Below are 12,447 nucleotides of genomic sequence, written 5' to 3' on the forward strand. Positions count from 1 at the left end.
GACGTTGACCCCAGTCTCTGACAGCTGGAATGAGCTACTGAACGTTGACCGAGCGACGTGCATTCGAGAACAGTAAGGGGATATCTTCATAAAGGACTTGCGTGATAATGTGAAACTGGGAGCAGCGAGAAAGAATGTTTCATTCCATGAGAAATCTGGCTTGTGATACCGCAGTTATACGGCTGTGCAGGGTCGTAAGTATGAGCAGCTTTGAATCCCTTTAAAGTATCGCCGTCAACTACTGGACCTCGCGCACGAGAACGCGTGGTCAGGGCATCTCGGCTTGAAGAAAACGAACGCTCGACTTGCCCAAGAGTACTACTGGCCTCGTTGTTGGAAGGACTTTGAAGAGTTTGTGCGCTCTTGCGATACATGTCAAAGGGTCGGCAAGAGTACTGACAAATGGAAGGCACCAATGAAGTTGGTACCAGTCATAACTGAGCCTTTCCGTCGGCTGGTAATCGACATAGTAGGGCCACTGCCCGAGTCCGAGAACGGATGTCGATACATTTTAACTGCCCTGTGTGTCGCAACGAAGTTTCCGGAAACGGTGCCACTCAGAGAGCTCAATTCTCCTCAGGTCGTTGACGCGCTCCTTTCTATATTCGCTCGAGTCGGATTTCCTTCGGGAACTCAATGTGATAATGGCAGCGTCTTCACTAGCTGCCTAACCTCTACTTTCCTGGAAAGGTGCGGAATCAAAGTGTTCCACAGTTCGATCAATCACCCGCAATCCAATCCAGTAGAGCGAATGCATTCAGTGTCGAAACGAATATTGAGAGCTCTTTGCTTTGAGCGGAAACGTGATTGGGAAGCATGAGTTCCAGCCGCAATGTTCGCTTTGAGAACGAGAGTACGGGCTTCAGCCCAGCGGAGCTTGTATACGGTCGGAGTTTAAGAACCCCGCTGCGCATGCTACGAGAGGCGTGGGAAGGCTACGATGAGGACCCAAATGTAGTTGCGTACGTTCTTAACTTGCTTCAGAGGCTCGGAAGAACTGAAGACCTTGTCGAGAGCTACCTTAAGGCTGCACAGGCATTGTCAAAGGTGTACTACGACCGGTCAGCAAGAAAGCGCACTTTTGAAGCGGGTAGCCAAGTGATGTTACTGCGGCCTTCTAAGAAAAATAAACTCGAGGTTCATTGGGAAAGGCCAGCGAAGGTTGTATCGAAGCTTTCTGATACAAACTACGAAGTGAAATTAGGCAAACGACCGAACAAAATCTACCACAGCAATTTGATGAAACCATACATTCAGCGTCACGCAGTGGTGAACGTAGTTTTGAGTGTTCAGGACGAGGAAGGTACGGAAATCCTGACCACTGCGGACATTAAGGAAAGTGGTCCGAATGTCCTGCTGGAAGAAGTAAAGTAAGAACCTCGTCTAAGCGAAGCCCAAAAGGAGGACTTGAAAATATTTGTTTCTGAGTTTGGAGAGGTCTTTTCCGATCGGCCCGGAAAGACGACGCTAATTGAGCACGACATTGAACTAATGTGCGAAGAGCCGATACGTAGTAAGCCGTATCGTTGTTCTCCCGTACAGAAACGAATTATAGCGGATGAGATTCAGCGCATGTGTGACCTAGGAGTCATTGTGCCGAGTGAGAGCGACTACACCTTGCCTCTAATACTAGTCCAAGTACCGGGAAAGGATCCGAGGCCGTGCATCGATTATCGACGCCTCAATGCGATAACCCGAGATCAGACCTATCCGATACCGAACCTCGAGGAAAGGGTGAAGACGGTATCGAAGTCGAATTACATATCCACACGAGACCTTGTGCGAGGCTATTGGCAAGTCCCCCTCACAGAGCGGGCCAGTTGCTACGCTGCGTTCGTTTCCCCGAGAGGAACGTTCCGCCCCGTCATGTTGAGTTTTGGACTCAAAAACGCGCCGTATTGTTTCACCAGTCTAATGGATCAAGTGCTTCGTGGCCTGTCTGAGTACGCACTCCCTTGCCTCGACGATGTCGCCATCTTTTCAAACACTTGGGTCGAACATCTGGCGCACTTACGAGTCGTGCTGAGCAGGCTGAAAGAAGCAGGTCTCACGGTAAAACCTGTGAAGTGTCACCTTGGTTGCGGCGAAGTGACTTATCTGGGGCATGTGGTGGGGCGCGGCCGAAGACGACCGTCTGAAAGAAAAGTAGCCGCGGTCGTGAACTGCCCCCGACCAACCACCAAGTCCGAGATAAGGGCCTTCTTAGGCTTGGCTGGATATTACCAGCATTACGTGAAAGGTTACTCTGCTCTTGCTTGTCCTTAACTGACGCACTTAGAAAGTCTGAGCCAGTGAAGGTGCAATGGGACACGGCAAAAGAGAACGCATTTCAAATGCTGAAACAAGCCTTGAGCGAAAAACCAGTTCTACTGGCGCCAGACTTTTAAAAAGGTTTTTCGATCCAGTGCGATGCGAGCGACCGTGGTATGGGAGCGATGCTATGCCAAGAGTATGATAACGGCCATGAACGGCCAGTTTTGTACTTGAGCCGTAAACTAACTTGCAGAGAAGAGGCTTATAGCACCTCTGAAAAGGAATGCGCCTGCGTCGTGTGGGCAGTGCAGAAATTGGCCTGCTACGTTGCCGGTTCCGAGTTTGTGGTGGAGACCGACCACTGCCCACTGACTTGGTTAAATAATATGTCGTCTAAAAGCGGCCGGTTGTTAAGATGGAGTATGACGCCCCAGCAGCACAATCTTGTCGTTCGCTATAAGAAAGGAAAGTTGAACGTGAATGCAGACGCCTTGAGCCGTGCGTTCTAAACAGTGCTGCCTTCGAACTCCTCGTGACTTGCATTGCGTTACTTCACGAAACGCTAATGGTGTTGTTATTAGCTGAGGGCAAAATTTAGACACCTCATTTGCAGCCTCAGCTTAGTGTTTTCTGACCAAGTGATCTCAAGAAACCCAAAATTTTGTTTTGTATCGTAATCATTATGTGTCATGTAGTGACACATTGTTTGTGCTGCGCTTGAGAGTTCTGTATACCACATGTATCTCTTGTCGAAGAGGGAAATAAATTGGGACAGAGACAAAGCTAGAACCATTTCGATACGTTTGAGTCTGCTATTCTGACGGGTGACAAAACGGCACTTGCTCGTGTTGGGGGTTGCCTGTTGTCGGTTGGTTCTCGAATGCTGCAGAACTAACCCTGACCGGTGCCGAGAAGAAAGCCTGTCAGGGCTGCCAAATAAAGCTGGTCGAGACACTTGGGCGACAAGCCGGTGAACGAGTGACCCTGGTCTGGCGAGTGGGGCCTGTTCACGGGAAGGAGCGTGGAGCCACCTATTCCCCGGAACACGGAGGGGAACCTGGATGGGCCTGGCCAACAAGCGCGCCCGGCATCCGAGCCACGAGGGAGCAGCTCGTCTTCCTGGCGCATGGTCTGGCGGCGGGGGTGCTGTTGTGCTAGAGCTCCCAACAAAGGTTTGCTTTGCCGGCATGCGGCTGAAGCTGGGTGCCGAACGAATTCGCCGGGCCCGACGGCGAGTCGTGCTCGGGTTACATCCGGTGGCGCCGCCGGAGCGGCGCCGTTGAACCACTTCACCGAGATCGCCTGATGCAGGTGCCTCTCGTCCATTCGTCGAAATTCGCACAGCAACCCATGGTGGGTCCTCATTGGAGGATCGAGCCGATGGCAACTGCATCGACTTCTGTGGTTATAAAAGCCTGAACCACGGGACAATGAGGACGACAGCAAGCAGAGGCGTGCTCCCGTTTCTCACCGCACGCTTTAGTGCGAGTCCAATATGCCCCGGCCTCTGGGCCGTTCATGTAACGCCCTTGTACATACTGCATATAAATGTTTCGTTTAATCACCGTCGCCTTGGATCCTCCTTCGCAACAGTGGCGGCAGCGTTGAGACGTCTCCGTCACAACAACACATCCACGAACGCCCTGGCGGAACATCGCGAACTAACCAGACACATCATAGACTGGGACTAGGCAGCCATCATTACAAAAGAGAAACACTTATCTGCCCGTTTGCGTTTAGAATCATACAACATTTATTCAACTAGACGCGCGATAAACAGGACGCGAGGTAATCATCCCGAGATATACACCCGCACGCTGCGGCACCTCACCCACGAACAGCCACGCGCCTTCGCATATATCTTCATGGTGGTCAAGGGTACGGGGTCCGAAACTTGATGTTCTTTATTTTTCTTTCATTCTTGGCGAGTGCATATTTTTTGGCACCAATACCCAAGTACAGTAATTCAAGGTAAATCAGAACTTAACGAAGTGAAACAAATGTATAACCAGGCTAAACCAAGCTTTAACTTTGCATATGTATGGTTAGCTGAGCTAAGCCGCAGCCATCTTTTTTTTTTCAAGAAATGAGTGCTAAGTAAAGCGCAAACAAACGTCGATTGTTTCTACACATAGATTTTTCTACCTCATAAAATAATTCCACCCAATATAAAAAAATACTGATGGTACCCCTTAGTGTGTCCTAATCTGAACACACCCAATAGTGGAAGTGGGCGCGTTGGTGAGCCTTCGAGTATCTCGCACGATGAAGAGATGACGTGAATTACCAGTTATTAGTTTGTAGCTGAACAACTCTATCGTCCAAGGAATTTTTTTTTTTTGTCGTTGGCGTGGGGAGTGAAAAACTCCCCATACGCGGGCCGATCCCGGATGTAGTGCAGTACCGGCCCGACCCGCAGCACAGGGGAAGCAAACGTTAAGCACTCCCCCTCCGTGGGCCGATCCCGAAGATAATGCAATGCCGGGCCGACAAGCGGTGGAAGCGAAGCAGGCGTTAAGCCCTCCCCATACGCGGGCCGATCCCAAAGATAATGCAATGCCGGGCGAAACCGCGGCGGAGGTGAAGCAGGCGTTAAGCACTCCGCATACGTGGGCCGATACCAACGTTAGTGAAATACCGGCCCAACCCGCAGCGGAGGTGAAGCAGTCGTTAAGCACTCCTCAGACGTGGGCCGATCCCGAGGTAGTGTAATGCCGGGCCGAGCCGCAGTGGAGGTGAAGCAGGACTTAGCACTCCCCATACGTGGGCCGATCCCGAAAGTAGTGCCATACTTGCCCGACCCTCGGCGGAGGTAAAGCAGGTATCAGGGCCTGTTTATGCTCGAGCCGCCTATCGCCGCAAGTTGCAGTGCGGTCGCCCGGAAAATTGCACATGTCGAACCCTTATGGACCAATTCCTGTTTACAATGTGTACGGTTTACACTGTGTACACAGTGTCAACGGAAATTTGTGCGCAAGTGCTCGATATGTGCATTTTTTCGCGCGACCGCATGCGTGCGGTGGGGCTTGCGGCGATGGGCGGCTCGAGCGTAAACAGGCCCTCAAGCACTCCCCACACGTCCCGGCCCGACCCGCGGCGGAGGTGAAGCAGACGTTAAGCACTCCCCATATGTGGACCGATCCCGAATATAGTGCAATACCGGGCGGACCCACGGCAGATGTGAAGCAGGCGTTAAGCACTCCCCATACGTGGGCCGTTCCCGAAGATAATGCCATTCCGGGCTGAACCGCGGCGGAGATGAAGCAGGCGTTTAGTACCCCCCATAGATTAGCCGATCGCGTAGGTTATGCAATGTCGGACCGACCAGCAGCGGAGGTGAAGCAGGTGTTAAGCTCTCTCCGTACGTGGGCCGATCCCGAAGACAGTTTAATGCCAGGCCGACCCACGGCAGAGGTTAAGCACGCGTTAAGCATGCCTCATACGTGGGCCGATGCTTAAGACAGTGCAATGCCGGGCCGACCCACAGCGTAGGGGAAGCAGGCATTAGGCACTCCCCATACGTGGGCCGATCCCGAAGATAGTGCAATGGCAGGCGGACTCGCGGTGGAGGTGAAGCAGACGTTGAACAGTCCGTGTACGTGGGCCGATCTCGAAGATAGTGCAATGCCGGGTCGACCCGCGGCGGAGGTGCAGTTCACCATTTAGGGGCCCTGATACACAGATCCGCTGGTCATCCTTCTTCACAGAGTGGAAGGGCGCTGAGTTTTTCTTCTCGTAGTCCCACGCGTGTCCCTGATGCGCAGTTGGAGCTACCACTTTTCTGCTTGCGCAGGTAAGCTTGACAGGTGATCATGGTATCCTTTAGCACACACACGGAAGTTTTGTGTCTGGCTCCATTTCCGCCGCCGTGCCACCTTTTTAGTTGGTGGTCAGGTTTTGTTTCCCGTTTCCATTCTGTCATTTTGTCTAGACGTCTATTGTTTTTCTAAGATGAATGCGTACAAACTACCTTCAATTTCCGCTGTTCTAATGACCTGCCATCAGTTGTCAATCTGAGATGCAAAATGCAAGGCGCTCGCATGTAATCTTTGCGGCTAGAATCGCGATTTTCTCAGTTCTTGCCCCCCTTGCCTCATGAGGTCTTCACCCTTATCGCCGCCAATTCTCATCTTCCCTCTTACGAGGATGCAAATGCCGTTGCGAAGGCAGTTTCATATCTTACACATGAGACATTCAGGGAGGTACCACTGGCGAAAGTATGCGATTGTAAGGAGTGAATAGGCGATGACTGAACTGTCACTTTCAGCTTGAAAATACGCCACCCTGCACAACAAGAGAAAAATAAACACTGACGAAATCAGGCCCCGTATTGCCGTATCGAATTCATGCGTCGAAGAATGGTCACGGCGGATGTTTGTGTCGTATACTACTACAGGTAGTATAAGGTTACGCGTTTCCCAGCCTGCTGCAATGAATCGTATAGTAAATTTCATGAGTACAACGAGCTACCTAAAGAACAATAAAGAGCGTCATCCTCAGCTAACATTTTTGAATAAATATAGCAAAATATGTTGTTTTACAAAACTGTTATTATCTACTCGCTAAGCTGAAGCGCTGTAGGCTGCCCCTTGTTTAGTATACAGACACGAAACATACTATCTGTGCTTCGGTAACTATGCTAGCTGGATTCCTTCGATGTACCAAGCAATAAATACCTGAACATCTTGGTTTATCGCTTGTTCCATCAAGCTCATGCACTGCTCCAAAGCGTCCAGAAAGCCACGGCGCTTAAACTGGCTAGCAGTAAGAAAGGTGGAATTTACGTCAAAATAATTTTGTCAGAGCAGAATGGTGTCGTGCTGCAGTTCTCATTTTGTTCCTGCTTATAGGCATTTTAAGGTGCGTGCTTACTTGAGATGAGATAGCAGCCGAAGGTGATAGAGGATATCCACGAGGTGGCAGCATGGCCCTCGCCGAAGTAGGCAAGGAACTCGTCGAAAAAGATGCCCGATGAGTAGACTATGCCGTCGATGACCAGGTGGCAGACGAAGCCCGCCAGCACTGCCACCCAGCCCCAGCCGCCGTCAGGTGGGGCCGGTGCAGCCTCGACGATCAGCGTCCTCTGCAACATGCTCGTCGTGTCCATTCCGATGTGCTGGAGGGAGGCAACCACCATAATTGTCTCACGCAGCTACGGTTAGGCTGAAATTATAATAACACTGGTAGAGCGACTGGACGAGAAAAATGAATGCACAAACAGCGCCACTTTAAACTACAAATTCCAGAACTTCGACGGCTCTATCAGAAAAAGAGACGTTGTTTCTACAATGAATTATTGAATCAATCGTCAAGTCGTTTTATTTCAGTATCGAATACACTTGGGGGCCACCGACAAAAAGCCATCAGACTTGACAGGTTCTGTGCCTGTGGGTAAACGAGGGGCACGGTAACTTTAACAGAATAAATCAAAGAGCGAACAAGTGCATTATCGTAACTTCATAGATCACTTACTAAGAAATACCAGTCAAAATATAATACATGATAACAAACCATTGTGAGAAAACGTTTGTGCACAGAAAGGGGTTCACATAAGTGCATAAATACTACATAAATATGCACATAGTCTCGTTACCGCTATAGGTTATTTGCCTAGCAAGCTGTGATTACGTTGTTGGACAGTTTTCAGTTCCTTGATATGAGCCTATCATTGTTCACATTTTAAAAGGGAAGCTTTTTTTTTCCGCGAGCACCGCCGGGTTTCGTGACCGTGCTTGCGGTCGGCCTGTTACCTTGCCAAGTAGGCTAACTAATCACAATGGAGCACGTGTGCTGCTGCGTTCTTTGCAGCACCACCAGATGGCGCTCGCCTTCGCGCATCCGTGGTTGCATGGAAGTAAACGCTTCAAATAGCATTGCACACGTATGTACATGCTGCCTCAGAAACCACGACGCTTTGGATTGGAATTGCGCTTCGTACGTATGCGCAGGCTGCATCAGAAACCGTGATGTGTTCAAGACGTGTGTGCGTTTGCGTGTGTGTGCCCTCATGTTTCGACTTTTTATGCACTCACACAATGTTTCGCTATCTATATATTCCAACCAGTTGCTCCGATTCTGCCCAATGGCCAAAATCTGCTTCAATTTTTACAGCCACACTGTTACGTACTAGTTGGTGGGATTCGTCGGGGCACGTCCGTCGGGGGCACGAAAAAGAAAGCGAAAATCTTCACCGATTGAAGCGAGAAGTTGATATATTCTTTAGTATCACGAGTATAACATACAGCACAGCATTCGTTTCAATAAAGAACAAGCACAAAACCAGCATCCAAACCGCACGATTATTGATAAGGCTCTACTGATATCAATGCCAAGCGCGTAGCGCTCCACGCATACGCTTCCTGCTAAAGATTACTTTTGCACAAGTTGCCACGTCGACGGGAACTTGCGACGCGCGGAGAGACGTCACTAGCTTCTCATATATAAATGAACCAACCTTGCGCCTGATTTCATTGTAGTTGCAGCACGGTTATGGGCATGTGACGCATAGTTAGAACTTGCCGAGGAACAGCCTGAATACGTGGAGCGGCAAAAAGAGAAAAAAACGACAATGCGACCAGCGGCGGCGTGCTGCCAAAACAAATTTCTCTAAAGTATTGCACTATCTCCTTCAGCAGCAGTTGCAGTGGGTTTTCGCTGGACATCCACTTTCTCAGGCCTGGATCGCGAATTAATATTTTTGTTTTTCTCCTTGATTCGCCCTGTTATGTTTGTGTATCGTGTGAGCGCTAGGATAACAAATCTACAGTTAAATGTCACGCTATGTATATGCCAATTTCTTCGCTGTTCTCGTCCACTCGTGCTACATACTGTTATATATTCATGCGAAACAATTAGCGTGCCAACGTGCTTTGGCTAACGTTAAGGCAAGTTTCTACACGAGAAGCTGCGGTCGCGACGAACCACCATTGTTCGCTTTTGAATAGCAGACCTGCGAAAGACAGACCAAAAAGACCAGCGCTTATTAGCAACTCGCTTAAGCTTACAGTCATTTTAGCTATACTTGTCATTGGTGTTTTACAGCGAAGCTGTATACCACTACCGTCCAAGGAAATTTCCGTGTCGTTGGCATGGTAAGCAAAAAGCTCCCCGTACGTGGGCCAATCCTGGTGATAATGCAATGCCGGGCCAACCCGCGGCGCATGTGAAGCAGGCGTTAAGCACACCCCCTAGGTGGGCCGATTCCGAAAATAGCGCAATACTGCGCTGACCCGCGGCGGAGGTGAAGCAGGCATTAAGCACTCCCCGTACGCGAGCCAATCTTGAAGATAATGCAATGCCTGGCCGACCCGCGGCGGAGGTGAAGCAGAAGTAAGGCCCTCCACATACGTGGGCCGATCCCGAAGATAGTGCAATGCCGGGGCGATCAGAGGCGGAGCTGAAGCAGGCGTTAAGCACTCACCATACGTAGCAGGTAGCACAAAAGAGATACATAACGCTCATATAGCATTCATCCGAGACGATAAAGGCAGTTTAAAAACACGAAGAAGACAACATCGTTACTGAAACGTCGTATATGTCTGCTAATGTCCGGCTTAATTACTTTTTCCAGACAATCTAGAAAAGCTCTTCAAAACGTATTGGAAAAGATGGTCTTGAAGTAGTATTTGGAAAGACACAAATAATCCCTTTGCCCGGGCTCTTCATGTATGATTGCTCAACGTTTTTAGGGCGTTATCGAAAAGCTGGTCTAGAAGTAGTCCTGAAAGGTTTACGACAATCTGAAGCTTGTTTTCGCGGTTCGCAAATGAGTTGAAGCGTCGGTGTCTACTGCTATTGAGCTCCTGGCGTAGTGCCAAGTACTGTTGCCTATACAGGCCGAGGCATCCTCGACCAAAATGCCTGAAAATGAACATGACGAAAATGAATCTGTAATGCCGCCTTTGGTACGCGGCAACGATACAACCAAAGGGCGATGCAGATCCCGCTAAGAAATGGGCGCGTCTTGACAATCGGCCAGGCGAGGGTTTTGTCCCATGAGCGCATGAAATGAGAACGTCACAAAGCAACACTTTATTTCAAAAATAGTACCTAGGCAAGGTCTGAGCAAAAGATATGAGAAATGGAATGTAACTCGAATTAAACCAAGAATCACTAAAACTACCAGAAAATATTCCAAATCAACTAGAAATTGATCACCTATGACTAGAACATCCATAAACGAAATCTGTAAGCACACATACAATGACGAACAGCAAGAACGCGAAGTTTGCTAAACATTCTTATTTTGCACAGTAAAGAGCACGTGCTACCAGATAAACACACTATAGTTATTTAGAAATTTACACCGGAGAAACTGCAAGAAGCACAATGAAAATGGAAGATTGAGTCGCATGGTATCTGCCTAGAAGCAATGTTACCAATAATCCAAAGGGTTGAAAGAACACAAAAGTAATAACGACATATGCCATCAAAAATCAATCCTGCTATAAAAACCAAACAACGGGAACATGTCAAAATTGAAAACCAATATGCCTGTACGATACATCAATATAATAATTGTGAGATAATAGAAAGAACCACAAAAATATAAGTCAATCAAATGAAAGATGTTATAGAATGCTCGAACAAGGAAGTCTGTTTAACAAGTGAACTCCACTGTAATGTAGAATACGATGAAACTGAGTAACGCTACATAACTAAAGGAACCTTATTAATCTAGTGCGTGAGAAATTAATGTGCTAGCCTCATTATTAGAAACTTGTATAAACCTGTAAATTAACTTGAATACATAGGAAGCTGCGCTTCAGTAACCAAGGGAGCAATGGTCATAATAAATAAGAATCGTTTATATAATTAGCATTGTACAGAAGGCGCATGTGTGCCGCTCTCGCAGAAACAGACATAAGGTCGCAAGGAATCATTTGCGAACCCATGAATACATTAGTACACTTCGCACACATCTCCAGTCTCCTCAAAAAAAGGAAAAAAAAGAAACGCTTTACCAGTTCATTCCCCCCCCCCTGCCACCTTCTACATCCAAAAATATTTGGCGCACAGTCCAGGCAGAGCTCCACCGATCAGCAGCTTGGGAGCACTCTACTTTGTACTCTACAGTTCTACTGACGTTGGCACTGCCGTACATAGTCCCTATCGAAAATTTGTTGGTTGCTGGGTATTGCGGAATCCATCACCCACCATCAATGGATTGTGGTGTTGGGTGGAATGGTGGGTGCTGGGCGACATGATGGGTGACGGGTGGCACGGTGAGTGCTGGGCGGCGCAGTGGCTGCTGGAGGGCACGGTGGGTGACGATTGGCACGATGGGTGACGGGTGGCACGGTTGAGGCTGCGCGGCACGGTGGGTGCTGGGCGGTATGTTGGATATGATCGTGGACACAGCATGTCAAAGGCAAGTTGTGCGATGTATTGAAGGAGTAGCCATTGCACTTGGTAAGCTCATGACAGGCTATCTTCAAGTGATCTTGACTCTTGTGGATTGTACAGTCTGTTCGACATGTGGCCATGTATGTGGTTATTTTCATGCCATAAATAATCAATATAGGCACCACATACTAAGTTGCGCATCATCACACTTTATTGAAAAAAACTTCACTGGACTTCTGCTGTATTTAGTCCCGCACTCGCTTGCCCTGGTGACCTGCTTCTGTAAAAAAGCTCCGAAGGCGCTTACGCACAGAAGCAAGGCCGTTCTCCGGAGGCGGCGCTGGTGGCCCCATCGGATGGTCACCTATGTATTTCTTCAGAAAGTCTAAAAAAAGAGTGCAATAATTATAGAATGAGTAAATTGTTTTGGCAATGATTTGAAGCAATAAGCGAATGAAGGAGATCTGCTGCAATCACTTCAAGTAAAAGATCGATTCAACAAAAGTTTTAGATAATAAAATGCAGCAAATATTACACACAGACCTATGATAGCCAGTGCACAAGCCAGAGAAGCCTTATTTGCAGTGAGAACGCATTGCATGCATCGCATTGTTTTTCAGATATACACGGGACTTTTGTAGACCGCAAAGTGACGCCTCTTCTCATTGTTAGCTTGGCTTTAGTCACATGGCAGTTGCACTCAAAGCCTCATGGGGCAGATCTATGGCTTCCGCTTTTGCATCAATTGTCTGCTCTTCGACCACCCGAATTCCTGTCAAATTAGGAGAGTCACGATTTGGCTACAATGTCTTAACGCATGCAAGAGAGCTGAAAGGCGCAAACTGCATG

The 12,447-nt window shown here is 48.6% G+C and overlaps 1 protein-coding gene across 5 annotated transcripts in view; it reads right to left on the reverse strand.

Annotated features, from left to right (window-relative positions):
• The window catches only part of LOC135912448 (monocarboxylate transporter 13-like), a 610,659-nt gene that overhangs the window by 533,781 nt on the left and 64,431 nt on the right, over window positions 1-12,447 (reverse strand). For all 5 annotated transcript variants that reach the window (XM_065444890.2, XM_070532620.1, XM_070532619.1 and 2 more), the window contains one exon: window positions 7,126-7,369. In XM_065444890.2, the coding sequence (XP_065300962.1) occupies window positions 7,126-7,360 (235 nt within the window). In that variant the 5' untranslated portion in view covers window positions 7,361-7,369. The remainder of the gene's footprint in view (window positions 1-7,125; window positions 7,370-12,447) is intronic.

This window comes from Dermacentor albipictus, chromosome 1 (genome assembly GCF_038994185.2).
Source record: "Dermacentor albipictus isolate Rhodes 1998 colony chromosome 1, USDA_Dalb.pri_finalv2, whole genome shotgun sequence".
Taxonomy (NCBI): Eukaryota; Metazoa; Arthropoda; class Arachnida; order Ixodida; family Ixodidae; genus Dermacentor; species Dermacentor albipictus.